A 16,562-nucleotide genomic window follows, 5' to 3' on the forward strand; every position below is an offset into this window, starting at 1 on the left:
TTCCTGTGAGAAACTCAGTATTTTTTATTCATCTGGGTTTTCTCAAGAGTATGTGAGCTCTTTCCTAATTGTATAGGTTCCCTTCCTTCGGGCTTGGAATACTATATTTTCATCAGTCTGCAATGTCTCACAGTTATTGAGAACCCTGTCCAAAATCCAACTCTTACTTTAAAAAGAGTGCATATGTGGCCCTAGCCAGTGTGGTCAGTGGTTAGAGCACCAGGTCATGCACCAAAGGATTGCAGGTTCTATTCCCAATCAATGGCTTGTGCCTGGGTTGCAGGTTCCATCCCTGGCCGTGGTCGGGGCATGTGTGCCTGTCTCTCTCACATTGTTTCTCTATATCTCTTTCCCCTACCCTCCCTCTCACTCTCTCTAAAAATTAGTGGAAAAAATATCCTCTGGTGAGGATTAACAACAATAACAATGACAAAAAGTGTGAATGTGTGTGTAAATCATCTAACTGCTAATACTTCTCTAGGTTACTGAGTAGAATATTTCATATGAAGTACTGGTTTTGACTTCAGAAGTTCATAATTATAGTGCCTCTTGGTTGCCAGATCATTTTATAACCAGGTTGTAATGTGAAATGTTGGGCAGAAAACCAAATTACCTTTGTCCAATTATTATAGGGCGACGACACTTTCTAACGCAGTCTCTTCCCTGGCAAGTACTGGCTTGTCTCTTACCAAAGTGGATGAAAGGGAAAAGCAGGCAGCATTAGAGGAAGAACAGGCTCGTTTAAAAGCTTTAAAGGTAGGTGTGTGCATTCTTTTTATTTGGAAAAACAAATACAGGTGTTCATAAAATAATTAGGATCTGTATAGAAACTAACAGTATTTAATATATAGTTGTCCATATGAGGTAAAACTCAGTACTTAGTCTAATTTTTCGTCCTGAAATTGGATGACTTAATAAACAGAATACCTTTTTGCTATCAGAACAAAATTAGAAAATACTTTTGTTTAGAGGACATACAAACAAATCTGCTTCTGGATTCCTTATGGTCATTACCTTTCTCAACAGGAACAGCGCCTAAAAGAACTTGCAAAGAAACCTCATACCTCTTTAACAACTGCAGCCTCTCCTGTGTCCACCTCAGCAGGGGGTATAATGACTGTACCAGTCATTGACCTGTTTTCTACCCCTAGTTCTTCTAACAGGTAAGTGGACAGGGTAAAGATTTCTATTGAATACTTAGGTTTAAAGACTTCTAATAGAAATTATGCAGAGCTTTTCAGGTTTAATTTAACATTTGTAATCATAAATTCACACAAAGGAGGTGCTGATAAGTGGTAGTATAGGTATAATAACTAAATATAAAGTGATACGAGTTTGTATTTTCCTATTTAGGAAATGCAAGATAGCTAAATTATAAATTTATAATAATTCGAATAGAGCAGATTATCTCTTGGCAAACATGTCATTGTTTACAAACACATTTATGAGGTGTCTAATGGTTCAAGACCCCTTATAACTCTTGGAGATGTGTGTGTAAGAGAGAAAGAGAGAGATGTATTTCAAAATATCCTTTCATTGGGTATTAAATGTCTTTTTCATATCCATTCCTTGGTGTTAAACTCAGTAATCTGGAGTATAGTAATAGTTTAGTTGCCTATTGAAGCCTACCAGATCAACATGAATAATCTTGTTACTTAATTTAAGCTACTTAATATTTCCAGGCAAATTAGAATAATTGGCTTTTTCAAATCTGTTCTGTCTTTTACTTCATAGTGGTTTAAAATAGAAGAGTGAAAGTCAGATTGTGGTTTGAATCCTGGCTCTGTTATTTCTTAATCTTTTTTTTTTTTTTTAAACCTCAGTTTCCTAATAAGATAATGTATGGTTTGGTATAGGTCAGTTTCTCAATATTAAGTAAGCATCAGAATCACCTGGAGGATTAATTAAACCACAGATTTCTTAGTCTCACCCTGAGTTTCTGATTTGTTGGTGTCGGTCGGGTGAGGACCAAGAATTTTCATTTTCAACAGGTTCCCAGATTTACACGTTTAGCTCCCTAAAGTCTCAGCTGTTTGGTGAATTTAGTTATGTGTTTTTCTTTCAGCTTTATTTTTTGTTTTGTTTTTGTATGCCATTTTCCTTAATTCCTAATAAAATGACATCGATCCCATTAAGTATTAAATTTTCCACTTGGGCACTTGAAAAGAAGTCTGTTTTAGGGGAAATGAATGGAAAAGAATATTGAATGTTTGAGGATGAAAAATATTTTTTCATCTAATTTGACTATGTTTTATTTCACTTAATTTACTCAGAAGTTTTCACCTTTTTTATAGTACTTGAGGACAAATCTTACAGCCTATTACAGAATGCTTATTATATATTCTAAATGTATTTGTACTTTTAACTTACCAATGTATAAAACTATTTTTTATATCCAAAAGACATTTCTTTAAAACAGTTAAGTTAAAAGTGATCTAAGCTGTGGTACACTTAATGCTTCAGTTCATGGAAATCCTAGGATTGTTTTTTGAGTTGTTATTCCTTAATTACATAAAAGTCTTGTGATAAAAAATATATAAGCATTCCTCTCTGGAGTTGTGTAATGGATGGCTCTGTTATAAGTTTATAGCATAGATGCATGTATAATTTTTCCCTGAATTATTGACATGTTTGGAGTATGAAGCAGTAGAGGTGAGGTTAATAGATATTTTACTTTGTGTAGGCTTTTTGATACTGCAAATGCAATTGAAATTCTTTAAAGATTAAAAGAAAAAAAAACACAACTTTTAAAAAAATTAAAATTACCATGATGTTTCATATTTTGAATCATGTCATTTAGGTTCATTTCAATAAGGAAATCAGTTATTTTACTGGGGAAGTTATTGATCTTTTCCTGAAGGATTATTATTACTTGAATCCTATGCAAACTGAAGATTTGGGTACTTGAATATTTTTCTAGGCCTTCTTAGAAATAATGCTGTTGTGTGAGGGATGTGCCGTTGTTATCTTACTGAAACTGTTCCTCCTTTTGAGATTTACATTATTGAGGTTTTCCCTCAGTTTTCTTTGTAATGTTCTTACTTACTTGGGAAAAGGAAGTGACTAATGTGGCAAAATTTACCTAATAAATCATCTTTTCAAAATATCTTCCTAGCTCATCAAAGCTACCAAATGATTTGCTTGATTTGCAGCAGCCAACTTTTCACCCACCTGGACTTTCTATGTCAGCTTCTTCTCAGGTAGCAAGTACATGGGGAGGTAAGCATTAATGAACTCTACTTAATATATTGTACAGGCATCTTCCCTCCCTATCCCTATTCTGTGGTATTTTACTTATTTGTATAGTTTAGCTTATACTTGACACATGAGAACTTAAAAAAATAAGAAAATGGCAATGAAGTTAGTTTGCCCTTTGCAGACATGTTTTTTAATTATAAATGTAATTTTAGAATTCATGTTCAATTAAATTATGAAATGAGGTTTAATGAAGATGAAGAGGAAGGACCAGGTGTATGTTTAAGTATAAAATTACTCTTTCATTGTTGACTTTATACTCCATAATCAGAAAATGTGTAATAGTTATTTTACCTTTGGTATAGAAAAAAATTTACTTGAAGGGGGAAAAAACTCATCTTGTGCAAGTATATGATAAAGTTCAAATAAAACTCAGATGGTGTTATCAGGCAATGAATGAACTATGTTCTGACCAGGAATGTCATGACAAACTTTATATACTACTTGTACTTAAAATATTGACTTAATTCAGACCTATACGATTTTGGTATTCAAAGATTTTCCTCCTAGTACCAACAGGAATGTTTTGCTACCTTGTAGTAGTTCTTTGATGACTATATCATGACCATGACTGTGGCATCTTTAAAGGAGTGAGCCTAGTCCATGTCAGATTTTAAGCAGTTTTGCTTAGACATTTAGTATACTTTCAAATCATTTCCTTTGGTAGGTTTTGATCCTTCTCTTTGTTTGTATATGTGTAAGTATTATTTTACAAATACTCAAAAAATATTTGGGAGGGAAAGGAGATATTCTGAGAGAGGGCACTGTCTAGGGCAGCGGTCGCCAACCTTTTAGACCTCACGGACCACATTAGTGGTCCATGGACCACCAGCTGGCAACTGCTGGTCTAGGGAACTATGGAGAATGGCAAACTTCCTTTAAAATTTATATGTGGCTCATATGTAAAATCTGAATTGATTGGCTCTCTCATATCAAAGATAAAGAACGTAGTGAGTTTTTATGACATGAATTAGACTTTTTTCATCTTTATTTTAATAATTTGAGTTTTAAGAACTTTTATGTTTTGTGTTTTTTTATAATTATTTCTTAAGGCTCTCTTTTGTATAATAGAACATAATCTATATAAAGGTAGATGTTTTCAAATATTTTTTTCAGTGCTATACCCCTAATATCTGATTTATAATAGGTGCTTTATAAATATTTGTTGAATGGCATTTTCTTTATTTCTAGACTGGGTTATTTCTGGTTCAAAATATTGGTCAGGGAACAACAGGAGTAGTGAAACACTAAAACATTAAATTTTTAGACTCATTTTGTGGGCCATAACTTAATTAAAAATTAGTGGTTTCTGAAGGCAAGTTTAAGTTAGCTAAATCTTGAAAACTAGGAGTAGTAGTTTCTAAAAATTATAAGCTAGTTTAAAGTCAATAAATATTTTAGATTTAGCTAAATGAACTGTAGATAGCTAATTCAGATTAAGAAAGGAGTTTCTTAAGATTCTAATTAGTCCTAGTTTTAGGATTTTTAATCTGCCAAAACTTATGTGCTTATATTTTGCTCATTATAAATTGCTTTAGAAAAGGGTAGCAGAAATAGCATGGCTGTTTAAGCAATTTCAGCTTGCTTCCCGTTAAAAAAAGAAAAAAAAGAGAAGTTTTTCTAAATTAGGCTGAGAAGTTGTCTTTCTCAATAGGTGAAAAATTTTACAGAAGGCTAATGAAAATTAATATAACATTTCAAAAAAGTTAATTCGGAAATTATTTTGTCTGGACACCATATACAATTAATTCTAACAATGACAAGTTAAAATTTTGCTTGAAATTATTTTGAGCTCATATGTGAAGGCAAATAAACTGTTGCTGTAGGAAAATAATTTTAACTAATTTCAGCCTGTAAGAATTATTCCACATCCTGTTATAGGAAACTAGAGGCCTGGTGCACAGATTTATGCACCAGTGGTCCCTCGGCCTGGCCTGTGGGATCAGGCTGAAACCGGCTCTCTGACATCCCGAGGGGTCCCGGATTGCAAGAGGGTGCAGGTCAGGCCGAGGGGCCCCATCAGTGTGCGATTGGGACCAGGTGAGATGCGGGAGGTTGGCCAGCTGGGGAGGGACTGTAGGAGGGCTCCAGGGCGTGACCAGCCCTACCTCAGTCCTGATCAGCCAGACCCCAGCAGCAAGCTAATCTACCAGTCGGAGCGTCTGCCCCCAGTGGTCAGTGCACATCATAGGTAGGGACTGTGCTGTTTGTCTGGCCCCTGGTAGTCAGTGCAGGTCATACATAGCAAGTGGTTGAGTGGCCTTAGCATATCATTAGCATATTGCGCTTTGATTGGTTGAACGGACGACCAGACACTTAGCATATTAGGCTTTTATTATATCGGATATCCATAGCCATCTATTTGTGAATAGAATATGTTGAAATACATTTAATTATGTTTTTTTCCGTTTTTGTTTATTTTGCCCTATGTACTATTTCCATCATAATTTTCCCCATATATTAACATTAGGTTTGCTGTGTACAAGTGAGACTGTTAAAAATGTTAAAAAATATATAAATTAAGTACAGTGGGAGCAAGTACAGAAGCAGAAAAGCTAATTATTACATATGAGGAAAAGATGATGATCTTTACTATGAACTCAACTTAAGAAGACTTAAATCTTGTCTTGACTTTCATATAAAGATATTTGGCTTCTGAGTTGGTGATAATTTCAGAGTTTTTACTTATGCATATTGGTAGTTTAATAAGAGTATTTTAAACAAAAATTTGAATGCTTCCTGACTTAGAATATTGTTCATCTCCATGCCATTCAGATTACGATTTTTTACTTTATTATTAAAACTAAAGTTAGACTGAGATAAATTAATAAATAAGTCATATATAAAAAGCTTTCATCATGATGATAAATCTTTAAAAGATTTTTGAAATTAACCATTGAACATTTGAAATATGTAACATTTTGCATTGTTTTGCTTTTATAACGTGACAAAACAAAGATAGTTATTTTTGATTCTAAAATCTCATTCTATGCTTCTCTTTTCATTTGCTAAAAATGGGTGTTAATAGATTTGGTATTTAATTTAGTTCTTATTCTTACCATAAACACCAGACATGATGTATATTCCCAATTACAGATAAGTTAGTGATACAGAGTTAAAGGGAAGTAAGGGTTCTATGCTTATGTGAAAGGCATTTAAGATTCCACTGAAAAGAGAGAGAACACAAGCTTTCCTGTTCCTCTCATTGCATTATTAATGAGCCTTTGATTTTTAAAGAAATGTTCTGGAGTCTAAACAAGCACTTGGTATTGAACACTAATATCTGAGAAGATTTACGTTTTCATCACTAAGAAAACTTGAATTACAACAGAAAAAATATACAATATTATCAACTCAGTACACTTTGTAGGTTTTAAGCAAGATTTCTAAATTTACTTCAGGCAAAATTACCATTCTGAAGTTTAATTTGCTTTAAGTCCCAACTAGCATGAAACAACATGTTATGAAAAAAATTAAATTTTCTGTGTATAAAGAGTATTTAGAATCTCAAGACTATAATATGACTGGACAGGTTCTATTTTAATCTTTTTTGGGGGGATTATTTTTCTATGACTCTAGAATAACAAAATTAAACTTCCAAATAAATAATGATTAAAAATAATGGAAAATTCATTTTTAAAATGTTTAAAGAACTTAGAGTAAAGTTGCCAGTCTAGTGAATAAAATTTAAGTTGGAAATTAGCAGGAACATGATTTTTTGTTTTGTTTTAATGAATGTTTTTATTATTTGTATTATAGTGTCTTTCCATTCATTAACATCATATAGAGTACCTGTCGTGTTTTGTAAAGTAGATAAGAACTGGTTTTTCTAATTGTCTGATTGACCTAAATACAGATGCACTTACACATATCTGCATATTCTTCTTGAGAATGTTTTGTATAATAGAAAATGATTGATATTATGTGCTTAGGCAAAACACTATCAATCAGTAGAATAGCAGATAACTAATAGTGACCTTTCCCGAACATGTTTTTTCTCATAGACGGGTGGATCTGTTCTAAAATTGTGTGTTCTTTTTTTGAATGACTTCTCTCATGGCTTTTTTTTGCATAGAAATCTAGAGAGGTTCTTTGTTGCTTATTGTCCAACAAAGTATAATGTACTATAAAAAGTGCATGTTTAAAAATAGCACAGTCAACTGAACCAATCAACTCTAAATTTAAATGGGCTTCTTATAAGGAGTTAGAGGTCATCATTACATTTTTATTTTAGTACAAAAAATACAACATATCTATTTTCTACCTTTTATTTCTGAATTATTTTTTCTGAATCTTTTCCCTCATTCCATATATCCTTTCTCTGCTACTGTAGATGCTATTGATGATGCCATTCCAAACTTAATATGGGAACTATGTTAACATGATTCATCTGAGTTTGCATAGTACACCAGTGAATTTTGATACCTTTGTAAGGACTTGACTTTTGGTTGTGAATTGATGTTCCATATTAATGCATAATTTCTAGAAAGGTCCTTAAATGATACAAAAATTTAAAACTGTTTTTAAAGATTTATGACATTTAAGCCAATGACTTCAACATTTTCTTTATATTTTTCTTTTGTAAACAGTTGTGGGGTTTATGGAGCACTTGCCTTGAATTTATTGACTTTAAGGAAAGTATGCATATATCATAGTGAATGAGCAGGTCTTAGGCCATTGCTGCCTTCTTGTTCCATCATACAGCCTTAGAATAAAATACAGTGCTTGATACTCTTTAGGTACCACAGTCTTTTTCATTGAGGGTCACAAACTAGAATAGACGACAGGTTGTTGTTTTCTCATTTTTTTTATTGTGTTGTAATAGAAAAAGTTATGATACTATATTTTTGCTATTCTTTGTTTTTTCCTCACTCTGTTTACTTAAGGTAGGATAAATGGCTTTCTATCATTACAATGATGATTATTTTGAGTAAGGTATAGGTATAGTAAATACCTGATTCTAAAACAACTTTACATATAGAATTTGATAATAGTATGTATATACTAATATTCTAGTAGGGAGCAATACCTTTGTTATTTCTTCAATAACAAATAACAATACCTTTCTTTATTTTTAAAGCCAAATCTTGAAAACTCTTAGCTTGGCCTTCAAAGCTGTTCACAGACTACTAAATGGCCAGTCTTTAGCCTCTGTTTCTAATTTTCTTAAAATCCTTTTCCCCATCATTGGATCTTTTCTTCATCTTTATTTTCTTATTTCCTACCTCTGAACTTATACAAGAGTTATTAATTTTTTGAGTAAACATAGCTTTGCCACCAGTCAATACATGTCCCACCTAGAGTGGGGAACATGATGTAAGATGGATGGCCATTTTACAGAAGCATTTTGTTTATTATTCCTTTTTAACTACCTGATGGTGGCTTCCTAATGCTGGAAAGCAGATCTATTCTTAATTTGCTACTATTAGTGGACACATAAATGTTTTGGGTTTTTCTTTTTTTCTGAGGATTCAATTTAAAATATGTTAAAATGCAGTTCTTCCTTGGTGATTAGGTGTTTTTGCATGTGAGGTTAATAAGCAGTAATATAGCCACTACTTTTCACTTTGCATCTTTTGACTAATTACAATACTAATTAATTTACTTCCTTTCTTCATTTTGTTGTAATGCACTTGGACTACACAGATCCTTTCTCTGCTACTGTAGATGCTGTTGATGATGCCATTCCAAACTTAAATCCTTTCATCACAAGTAGTGGTGATGTTTACCTTCCCATTCCTGCAGATGTACCCACTTTTACTACTAGGACACCTACTCATGAAATGTTTGTTGGTAAAGTACCATTTAACCTTTCTTTCCAGTTAATGTTTATACTGCCTTTTTTTTTTTTTTTTTTTTTTTTTTTTTTTTTTTTTTTTTTACCTATCCATTAAGTATTTTTGAAAGCATTGCAATAATTACTTTGAATTTTAATATCGAATTTGAAAATAACAATAGCTATAATGGAGTGAGGTTTTTAAATTGATACTAGTATTCTTGATTTTATTTAATGCAAGTTTTTAGGAAGGAAAAGTTCCTTTAAAGTTAGACTTTTTAAAGTGTTTTGTTCTCTCTTATGTTGCAATACTCAGGCTGTCTAGCATCACACGCTGCATTCTGTCTATTAGTATTAGTTTAGAGAGTTGGTTATTTGGAGAGCTGTTTGAAGAGTAGTATCTCTTAAGCTTACATACATGTTCATGTGTGCTTAGATTTTTCCTCTGTACTTGGGAGATAGGCATGTTATATTAGGAGCTGTCTTAGTCTTCCTCCCCCACTTTTTGAACTGTGAATAGTACAATTTTAAATTGTCAAAAATCTATGCATGCCTTTAAGTGTCTCATTTTATTGTTAGCCTTGAGATAAATGAAAAGTGGAGACTGTAAAGCAATTGACTGAGTGACCTTTAATTGCAGTATGAAAATCCATTAAAAGTCAAAATTTCACACCAAAATTGTACAAGAAGAGTAAGTTTTTAAGTATATACAAAACCAAAATGTTTTTGAATCCTGCTAAAAAGATGCTAATTCTGCCTTAAAAGTTGGTGAAACTGCTTTTATACACTTCAACAAAATAGCTTAAGGTGACACCAATTTAAATTTTTGATTAAAGCAACATGCAGAAAGTCATCTATGTACCTATACTCTGAATACTTTGTTAGATATATCTGAAAGAGAGGGAGGAAGGAAGGTGACTAGAAAGCAATAGTTGGGGAATTGAGAATGTTCCAGTGCAGGTGCTCTGGTTATATATATATAGTCAGATAACTCCAACCCATAATTATTGATTGCAATAATTCCTTTGTGTCACTGTAATGCATCAAAAATTATATAAAAAGTGGTTGAAACTAAATTTCACATTTTGTTATTCTTCAGAAAATTTGTCAAATGGAGTACCTTATTTGCTTGATAATAGGGGTTACTAGAATTATCTTTGGAGTATTTTTATTTTATTTTTTTCTTACAAGTTTATATTTTCTCTGTTTACTATGTATGAACAAGTATATGTTTAGTAAATATGGCTGTTTGTGTCTTTTTAGTCAGTTTTCTTAATTTGAGATATAAAACAAATATGTCTTTGCTTTGGGGCCATGTGCTAGTTTCATATTTTAGGTTAGAACAGTGCATGGGCTTCAGACTGTAACATCTGCTTGCACCGAAGAGGGACAGAATGGAGGGAAGTAGCCTTAAGTTAAAGGTCCTGGCTATTTCACATTTAAACAGAAACAGAATAAAAAAATAAATAAAGCCATTGTTAAAGTGTTACTTAGTTATTATTTTGGCTCTTCAAGGAAAGTCTGTAACAAGTTTGAGGCCTGTGGATTGACATAAGAGGAAGACTAGAAAGCAAAGCAGATTAATAAGGTGATGGCCATATAGTCCAAGATTAGTAGGTACATCGTATCCTATATAATAAAAGGCTAATATGAAATCGACCAAATGGCGGAACAACTGGTTGCTATGACGTGCACTGACCACCATGGGGCAGATGCTCAACACAGGAGCTGCCCCCTGGTGGTCAGTGTGCCAGAAGCCAGGCTCATGGCTGGCGAGCGCAGCGGCGGTGGCAGGAGCCTCTTTCGCCTGTGCTGCAGCATTAAGGATGTCCAACTGCCAGCTTAGGCCTGCTCCCCACATTGAGCGGGCCTAAGCTGTCGGGCAGAGGGACCCCTTGCCCCCAAGTGCATGAATTTCGTGCACCGGGCCTCTAGTTTAAAAATAACAATCATAAAATTGGTGAATTCAGAGTTTTCAAAGACCTCAAGAGAATATTTGGCCTAGCTCTCAACTCTCATACTGGTAAGGGAATGTTATTACCATTTTATGGATGGATCACCTGAGTGCCAGAAAAGTTAAATGCACCAAGATAACTTAGCTATTGGGAGCAAATCCTGAAGCAGGAGACCTGCAGCATTGCTCTGCAGTGCTCTTTCTCTTATGGAAGTACTGACTTACATCCTTATATTCTCTTTCTGAGAGCAAATAGTTCAAATGAATGTTAAAGTATACTTTATTTAAAAATCTGCTAAGTTTTGTCAGAGAAAAAATGTATTTAAAAAAAAAATGAAAATGAGCACAGAAGGGGGAACTAACCATTAGGCATTAGTCCAGAACAAGGGTCAACAAACTTATTCTTAAAATCTCAGATTGTAGCCCTAGCCAGTTTGTGTTCAGTGGTTAGAGCATTGGCCCACGGACTGAAGGGTCCAGGGTTCAATTCCGGTCAAGAGCACATACCTTGGTTGCAGACTCCATCCCTGGTCCTGGCCAGGGCCCTTGTGGGAGGCAAGTGATCAGTGTTTCTCTCTGTTTCTATATCTCTCTCCTTCCCTTCCACTCTCTCTAAAAATCAATGGAAAAATGTCCACGGGTGAGGATTTTTTTAAAAAAAAGTCAGATTGTAAATATTTTTGGCTGGTGAGCCAAATCATTGTCATAGCTACTCAACTGTGACTTAATAGTCTGAAAGTGACCATAGAAAATACATAAACATATGAGTTTGGCTGTGTTCCAAAACTTTATTTACAAAGATGTAGTCTGTTGATGCCTGTCCTAGAAGAGGCCTTTTAAAAAGATGACTTAAAACCTAAAAATTTCTGAGAAGTAAGTTATGTAATAAAAAATTCCAAGAGTTTCTTTTATTCAGAGTAAGAACATGAAAGGACCACCCAAGGTGTGTCATTCCTAGAGCTGCATTGCCTAATTAGCTACTGACCACATTTGTCATTTAAACTTTAATTACTTAAAACTAAATGTTGCCCTAACTGGTTTGGCTCAGTGGATAGAGCATCGGCCTGCGAACTGAAGGGTCCCAGGTTCGATTCTGGTCAAGGACATATACCTTGGTTGTGGGCACATCCCCAGTAGGGGGTGTGCAGGAGGCAGCTGAATTGATGTTTCTCTCTCATCAATGTTTCTAACTCTCTATCCCTTTCCCTTTCTCTCTGTAAAAAATCAATAAAATATATTTTTTTAAAAACTAAACATTAAATAAAATTAATTTTACTTTGTAAGTTATAGCCACATTTTTTTATTGTTCAGTGGGATGTGTGACTAGTGTCTACCATATTGTACAGGACAAAATTATAGAACATTTCTGTTATTAGAAAGTTCTGTTGGCTAGTTCTGCTCTAGAACAGTGGCAAGCAAACTTTTTGTATAGAGAGCCAGATAGTAAATACTTTAGTCTTTATAGGATACTTAAAATCTCAGTTGTATATTCTTCTTCTTTTTTCTTTTTCTTTTGTTTTGTATCTTTTTCTTTCCTGTCATTTTTTAAAATAACAAACGTTTAAGAATTAAAAACTATTTTTAGCTCACATGGGCTTGTAAACATAGGCCACAGCCTGTAGTTTGCCAGCCCCTGCCCTGTAGGATAGAGACCAACCCAGAAAAATCAGAGAACAGCTTCACAATACCCTCCAGCCCTTCTAGAGGAAGACAACGATCTGAGGTGATGCGTAGGCTACTAGGTGGCTTTTCCTTATTAAAAGAATACTGAATTATAAGTCAAGGCGAGTGGTTTGTCCCAGCTATGCCATGTCCATGACCTTGTCTAGTCTAGATTTGCTTCCTCACATAAAAGAGGACATTAGAAGACAGGTTAATATTAGCTAAAAGGTCAATTGCTTCATATTTTTAAAATCTAAACAGATGCAGTGTTGGTTATTTTAAAAAATTGTTGTGAATATAATATGTATTTTGTTGATTTTTAATCACTCCATTCTACTTTTATCTGTTCCTCCTCTGTGCTTCTCCCAAATCCCACCCCAACTCCTCGGCCCTGTCCCCACCCTCATATGCCTTGTCAGATTCTTTTTCTGGTGCTCAAGCTCATCTTAATACTGCCCTTACGTGCCATGACCCTTCTATTGTAGCTGGTTTATTTAGAAGTAGGTAATGGTGTCTCTAAAATTCATCAATTTGTATAAAAGGGATTTTCTTTTGTTGTTTTTCTTAAAATGAATCTTTAAAATATTTGAAGAAAAATACTTTTTTGCTTTTAAAGAACAGATTAATTTTTGCCAAATTTTGTTTCTTTAATTAAACACATTAATTAAACGATTTTTTTGTGTGCATAGGAGTTGGTTATCTTAGTTAAGTTGGCATTAAAAAGTAGGTTTGGCACAACTAAAGAATTGAAGTTTTTGACTGGCAATAAGAATTGGACCTGTTTAAAAGTATTTTAAAATGACATATATGAGGGCATTCGATGGAAAGAGAATATGTTTGGAATTCAGTGAATTTAGTTTTGGATTTCAGTTCTCCCTAACCTGTGTGACTTTAAGCAAGGATTTAAGCTTTCTATACTTAGGAAAATTGGGATGTGTCTTGTAGTATTGCTGTAGGGTTTACATATATTACTGTGTAATATCCAGCACTATTCCTGGCACATAGAATTATTATTAAAATTACTATTAAAATCCATCGTATGTATGTAGATCATTTCGTATTTGGAATGTACTTTTTACCTAATTATTTAATCATCAGGTACAATTTTGAGCACTGGTTATTTTTGCATTGCTTTTAGGTTTTAAAATTGCTAAGGGTTGTTCATTCTTTTGGCAAGCAGTTGCTGTGAAAAGCTCAAGAAGTTCATAAATCTTGAATAGTCCTGCTGAACAGAGATATTTAATTACTATAGCTATAATAATTTATTTTTCTACCTGCTGGTTTATGTAAGATGAGATACTGGTTTATATAAGATTAGGATAAACTGAAAACTCCTACTAGATTCTAGAATCAAACAAATTGGGATTTGAGTCTTGGTTCCACCACTTATAAAATCTTTGTCTTGGGTAAGTTGTAAAATCTCTGTTTCCTAATCGGTAAAATGAGGATGATAATAGTAACTATTATAGGTTTATTATGAGTTTTAAGTAATAAATACCCTGTTTATGGTGTATTAATAAAATAGCAGTTACTTTCACCAAAAAAAAAAAAGAAAGAGGCCTCATTTATTACAGAACTATCACCAAAACTCATTAACAACCCAGCCAATTTTTCTTAAAGGTGTTAAGAATGTTTTCCTGTCTCAAAAGATTGTTCACCTTTTACCTTTTAGTTAATATATTATTGCCCTCCTAAGATTTGCCCTGCATGGCAGTGGTTTCTAAATGTACATCTACAAAGTGGTGATGGTTGGTGACAGTGTTTCACTGGGCCTTGGTGAAATCAGAGTAGCCAGTTCAATGTAGTGATTATTCCATAAAATTTTCCTTAACTCAGAGTCTTAGTTCATCTCTTATTTTTTTGTCCCTAAAATTTCCTATTGAAATGATAATATAAATTTCGTACCTTTGTTTTAAGTCACTTTTAAAAATTAAAGGTTGGCAATCCTTGACAGTCTCCCAAAAAGTAACCCAGGGACAAAAGGCCATTAAGTTCATAATGAGCATTGAAATATCACAGAACTCTTACCTTGAAGGTATGTATGTGTATTATCAGCCTTTATAAATTAATTAAAAAAACTGTTATTTTGAAAATATGCTGTTGCTTCCCTGGTAGTGAATCAGCTAGTATAACTTATTAAACATTTCATTTTTACCTGTTTTCTATGTCTATGTAGAGGTACTAGTTCTGGATTACTTTATATACTTTCAAACCTTTTATACTTTTAGGTAATAATAATGTGATTTCACAGATTGGTCCCCCTACGAACCTCAGAAAGTGCTCCTCTCTTTACAGAAAGTAATAAAATTGTTTTTGTATTTCTATAAAAGATAAGCTTATCTCTAATATCAACCAATTTCAGAAAGTTGGGAGAAAATTTGATATCCTTACTGTCCTAGTTATAAATTATTGTTCCATGTATTTTCTAATGCTTAGTGACATCATAGCCAAGATATTGTTTCCAGAATGATTTAAAGAACAATATGTGTATTTCTTGCAGTGTAATGATACCCTTGACATATAATTAAGCATGATAGATTTTTGTGTTTCTTGAGTAGATACATTGATTAATTTTGTAAGGAGAAGAGCCCATGCTATCACATTTCGTACCGCTCAGGAGTTTTCTCGTGTTTCGCGCGCCATCTGTTAAGGACCGACCGCTCACGAATGTTCTCGTTTTTCACGCCCATGGAAAAAGGAGCAAATCTAGATACTTATGTAAATTTTGTTTGGTCCCTCTTCATAGAGGAAAATGTGTTACGCAGTACCATACGTTTAAAAAGTACTAGGAACTTTAATTGTTTAATTGTTTTTGTAAATAAAAATGTTATAATTATTGAAAAACAATACCTAAAGTGCATTATAATGATTTAAATAACGTACAGTTTGCCCAAAAACGTGCGGTCCCTGGCGTATGTCTTAGAGATTTCTATGCGGTACGCAATGTGTTAAGACCAGTATTTTTGGTACAACATCATATTGTAATTCTTTGTATCTTGGTGTAGTGTACATTAAGAACTCAAAGTGAGATTCTGACAGACTGTAAGTCCTTCAGCAGAAAGTTGAAAGAGGAAGAAAGAGAGCCTATGTTTAGGACTCAAGTTTAACTTCTCCCTAATAATATAGTTGTTAATCTTCTAATATCAGATTTTCTTTTTATTCTTTTTTTTTTTTTTTTACATTCTGGGTTTATAGAATTTAGAGATGGAAGATAACATAGGAGCCATTTATTACAGCCTTCAACAAACAGAAAGAATTCCTTCTTTGTGATCTTTGCTAGACCAATCTCTATTTGGATATATACTCGGTGATTTCAAAGCTCCCTAAATCATGTGATAGCCCTAATCATTTTAGATTATTTTAATTCTTCTCAGCCCCTAGAAATTCAGAACCTTACCTCACAGAAATACAACCTCACACAATTGAAAACCTTACATTAGTTACCTCAGTGGAGTATGGTTTCAGAGGCATGAACTGGGTGTTGATTTAATAACACTAGAATCAGCGTAAAACACAAGAAAGAAGATTTCCTATTTATGTTCTGGTATTTTAGACCAGAGTTAGGTAAATTAGCATGTTTGATTGTATATATTGTCAGCCCCACTGTTGGAAGCAATAAGTTGAAGTTAGAGAGTGGTGGGAGTTAAGGATGATCTGTTTGTTTGTTTTTTAATTTTTTTGTATGTTTTTCTTGGGTGGAGGGTGATATTAGAAAGGCATCTTGACAGGAGGGAGACATAAGGATTAGTGGGTTGTAACTTTCAGAATCTTGTCACTGTCATGGAAGGTAAATTGGTAGAGGAAAAACAACTCTTGATACTAAGTACATTCATCTATTTTTAAAGCAACATACTACATATTTCATTCCCAAGTGAGCCCTTACACTGTGTATGTTTTAGATGTGTTTAGTTTTTT

At 33.5% G+C, this 16,562-nt stretch overlaps 1 protein-coding gene across 14 annotated transcripts in view; it reads left to right on the plus strand.

Moving 5' to 3' along the window:
- The window catches only part of PICALM (phosphatidylinositol binding clathrin assembly protein), a 111,521-nt gene that overhangs the window by 68,354 nt on the left and 26,605 nt on the right, over positions 1 to 16,562 (plus strand). For 7 of the 14 annotated variants that reach the window (XM_036324751.1, XM_036324752.1, XM_036324757.1 and 4 more), the window contains 4 exons: positions 633 to 756; positions 1,027 to 1,163; positions 3,116 to 3,219; positions 8,902 to 9,048. In XM_036324751.1, coding sequence (XP_036180644.1) covers positions 633 to 756; positions 1,027 to 1,163; positions 3,116 to 3,219; positions 8,902 to 9,048 — 512 coding nt within the window. The remainder of the gene's footprint in view (positions 1 to 632; positions 757 to 1,026; positions 1,164 to 3,115; positions 3,220 to 8,901; positions 9,049 to 16,562) is intronic. The other 7 variants (XM_036324759.1, XM_036324760.1, XM_036324761.1 and 4 more) reach the window with 2 other exon arrangements.

The sequence above is a fragment of the Myotis myotis genome, unplaced genomic scaffold (assembly GCF_014108235.1).
Source record: "Myotis myotis isolate mMyoMyo1 unplaced genomic scaffold, mMyoMyo1.p scaffold_m19_p_10, whole genome shotgun sequence".
NCBI classification, from domain to species: domain Eukaryota; kingdom Metazoa; phylum Chordata; class Mammalia; order Chiroptera; family Vespertilionidae; genus Myotis; species Myotis myotis.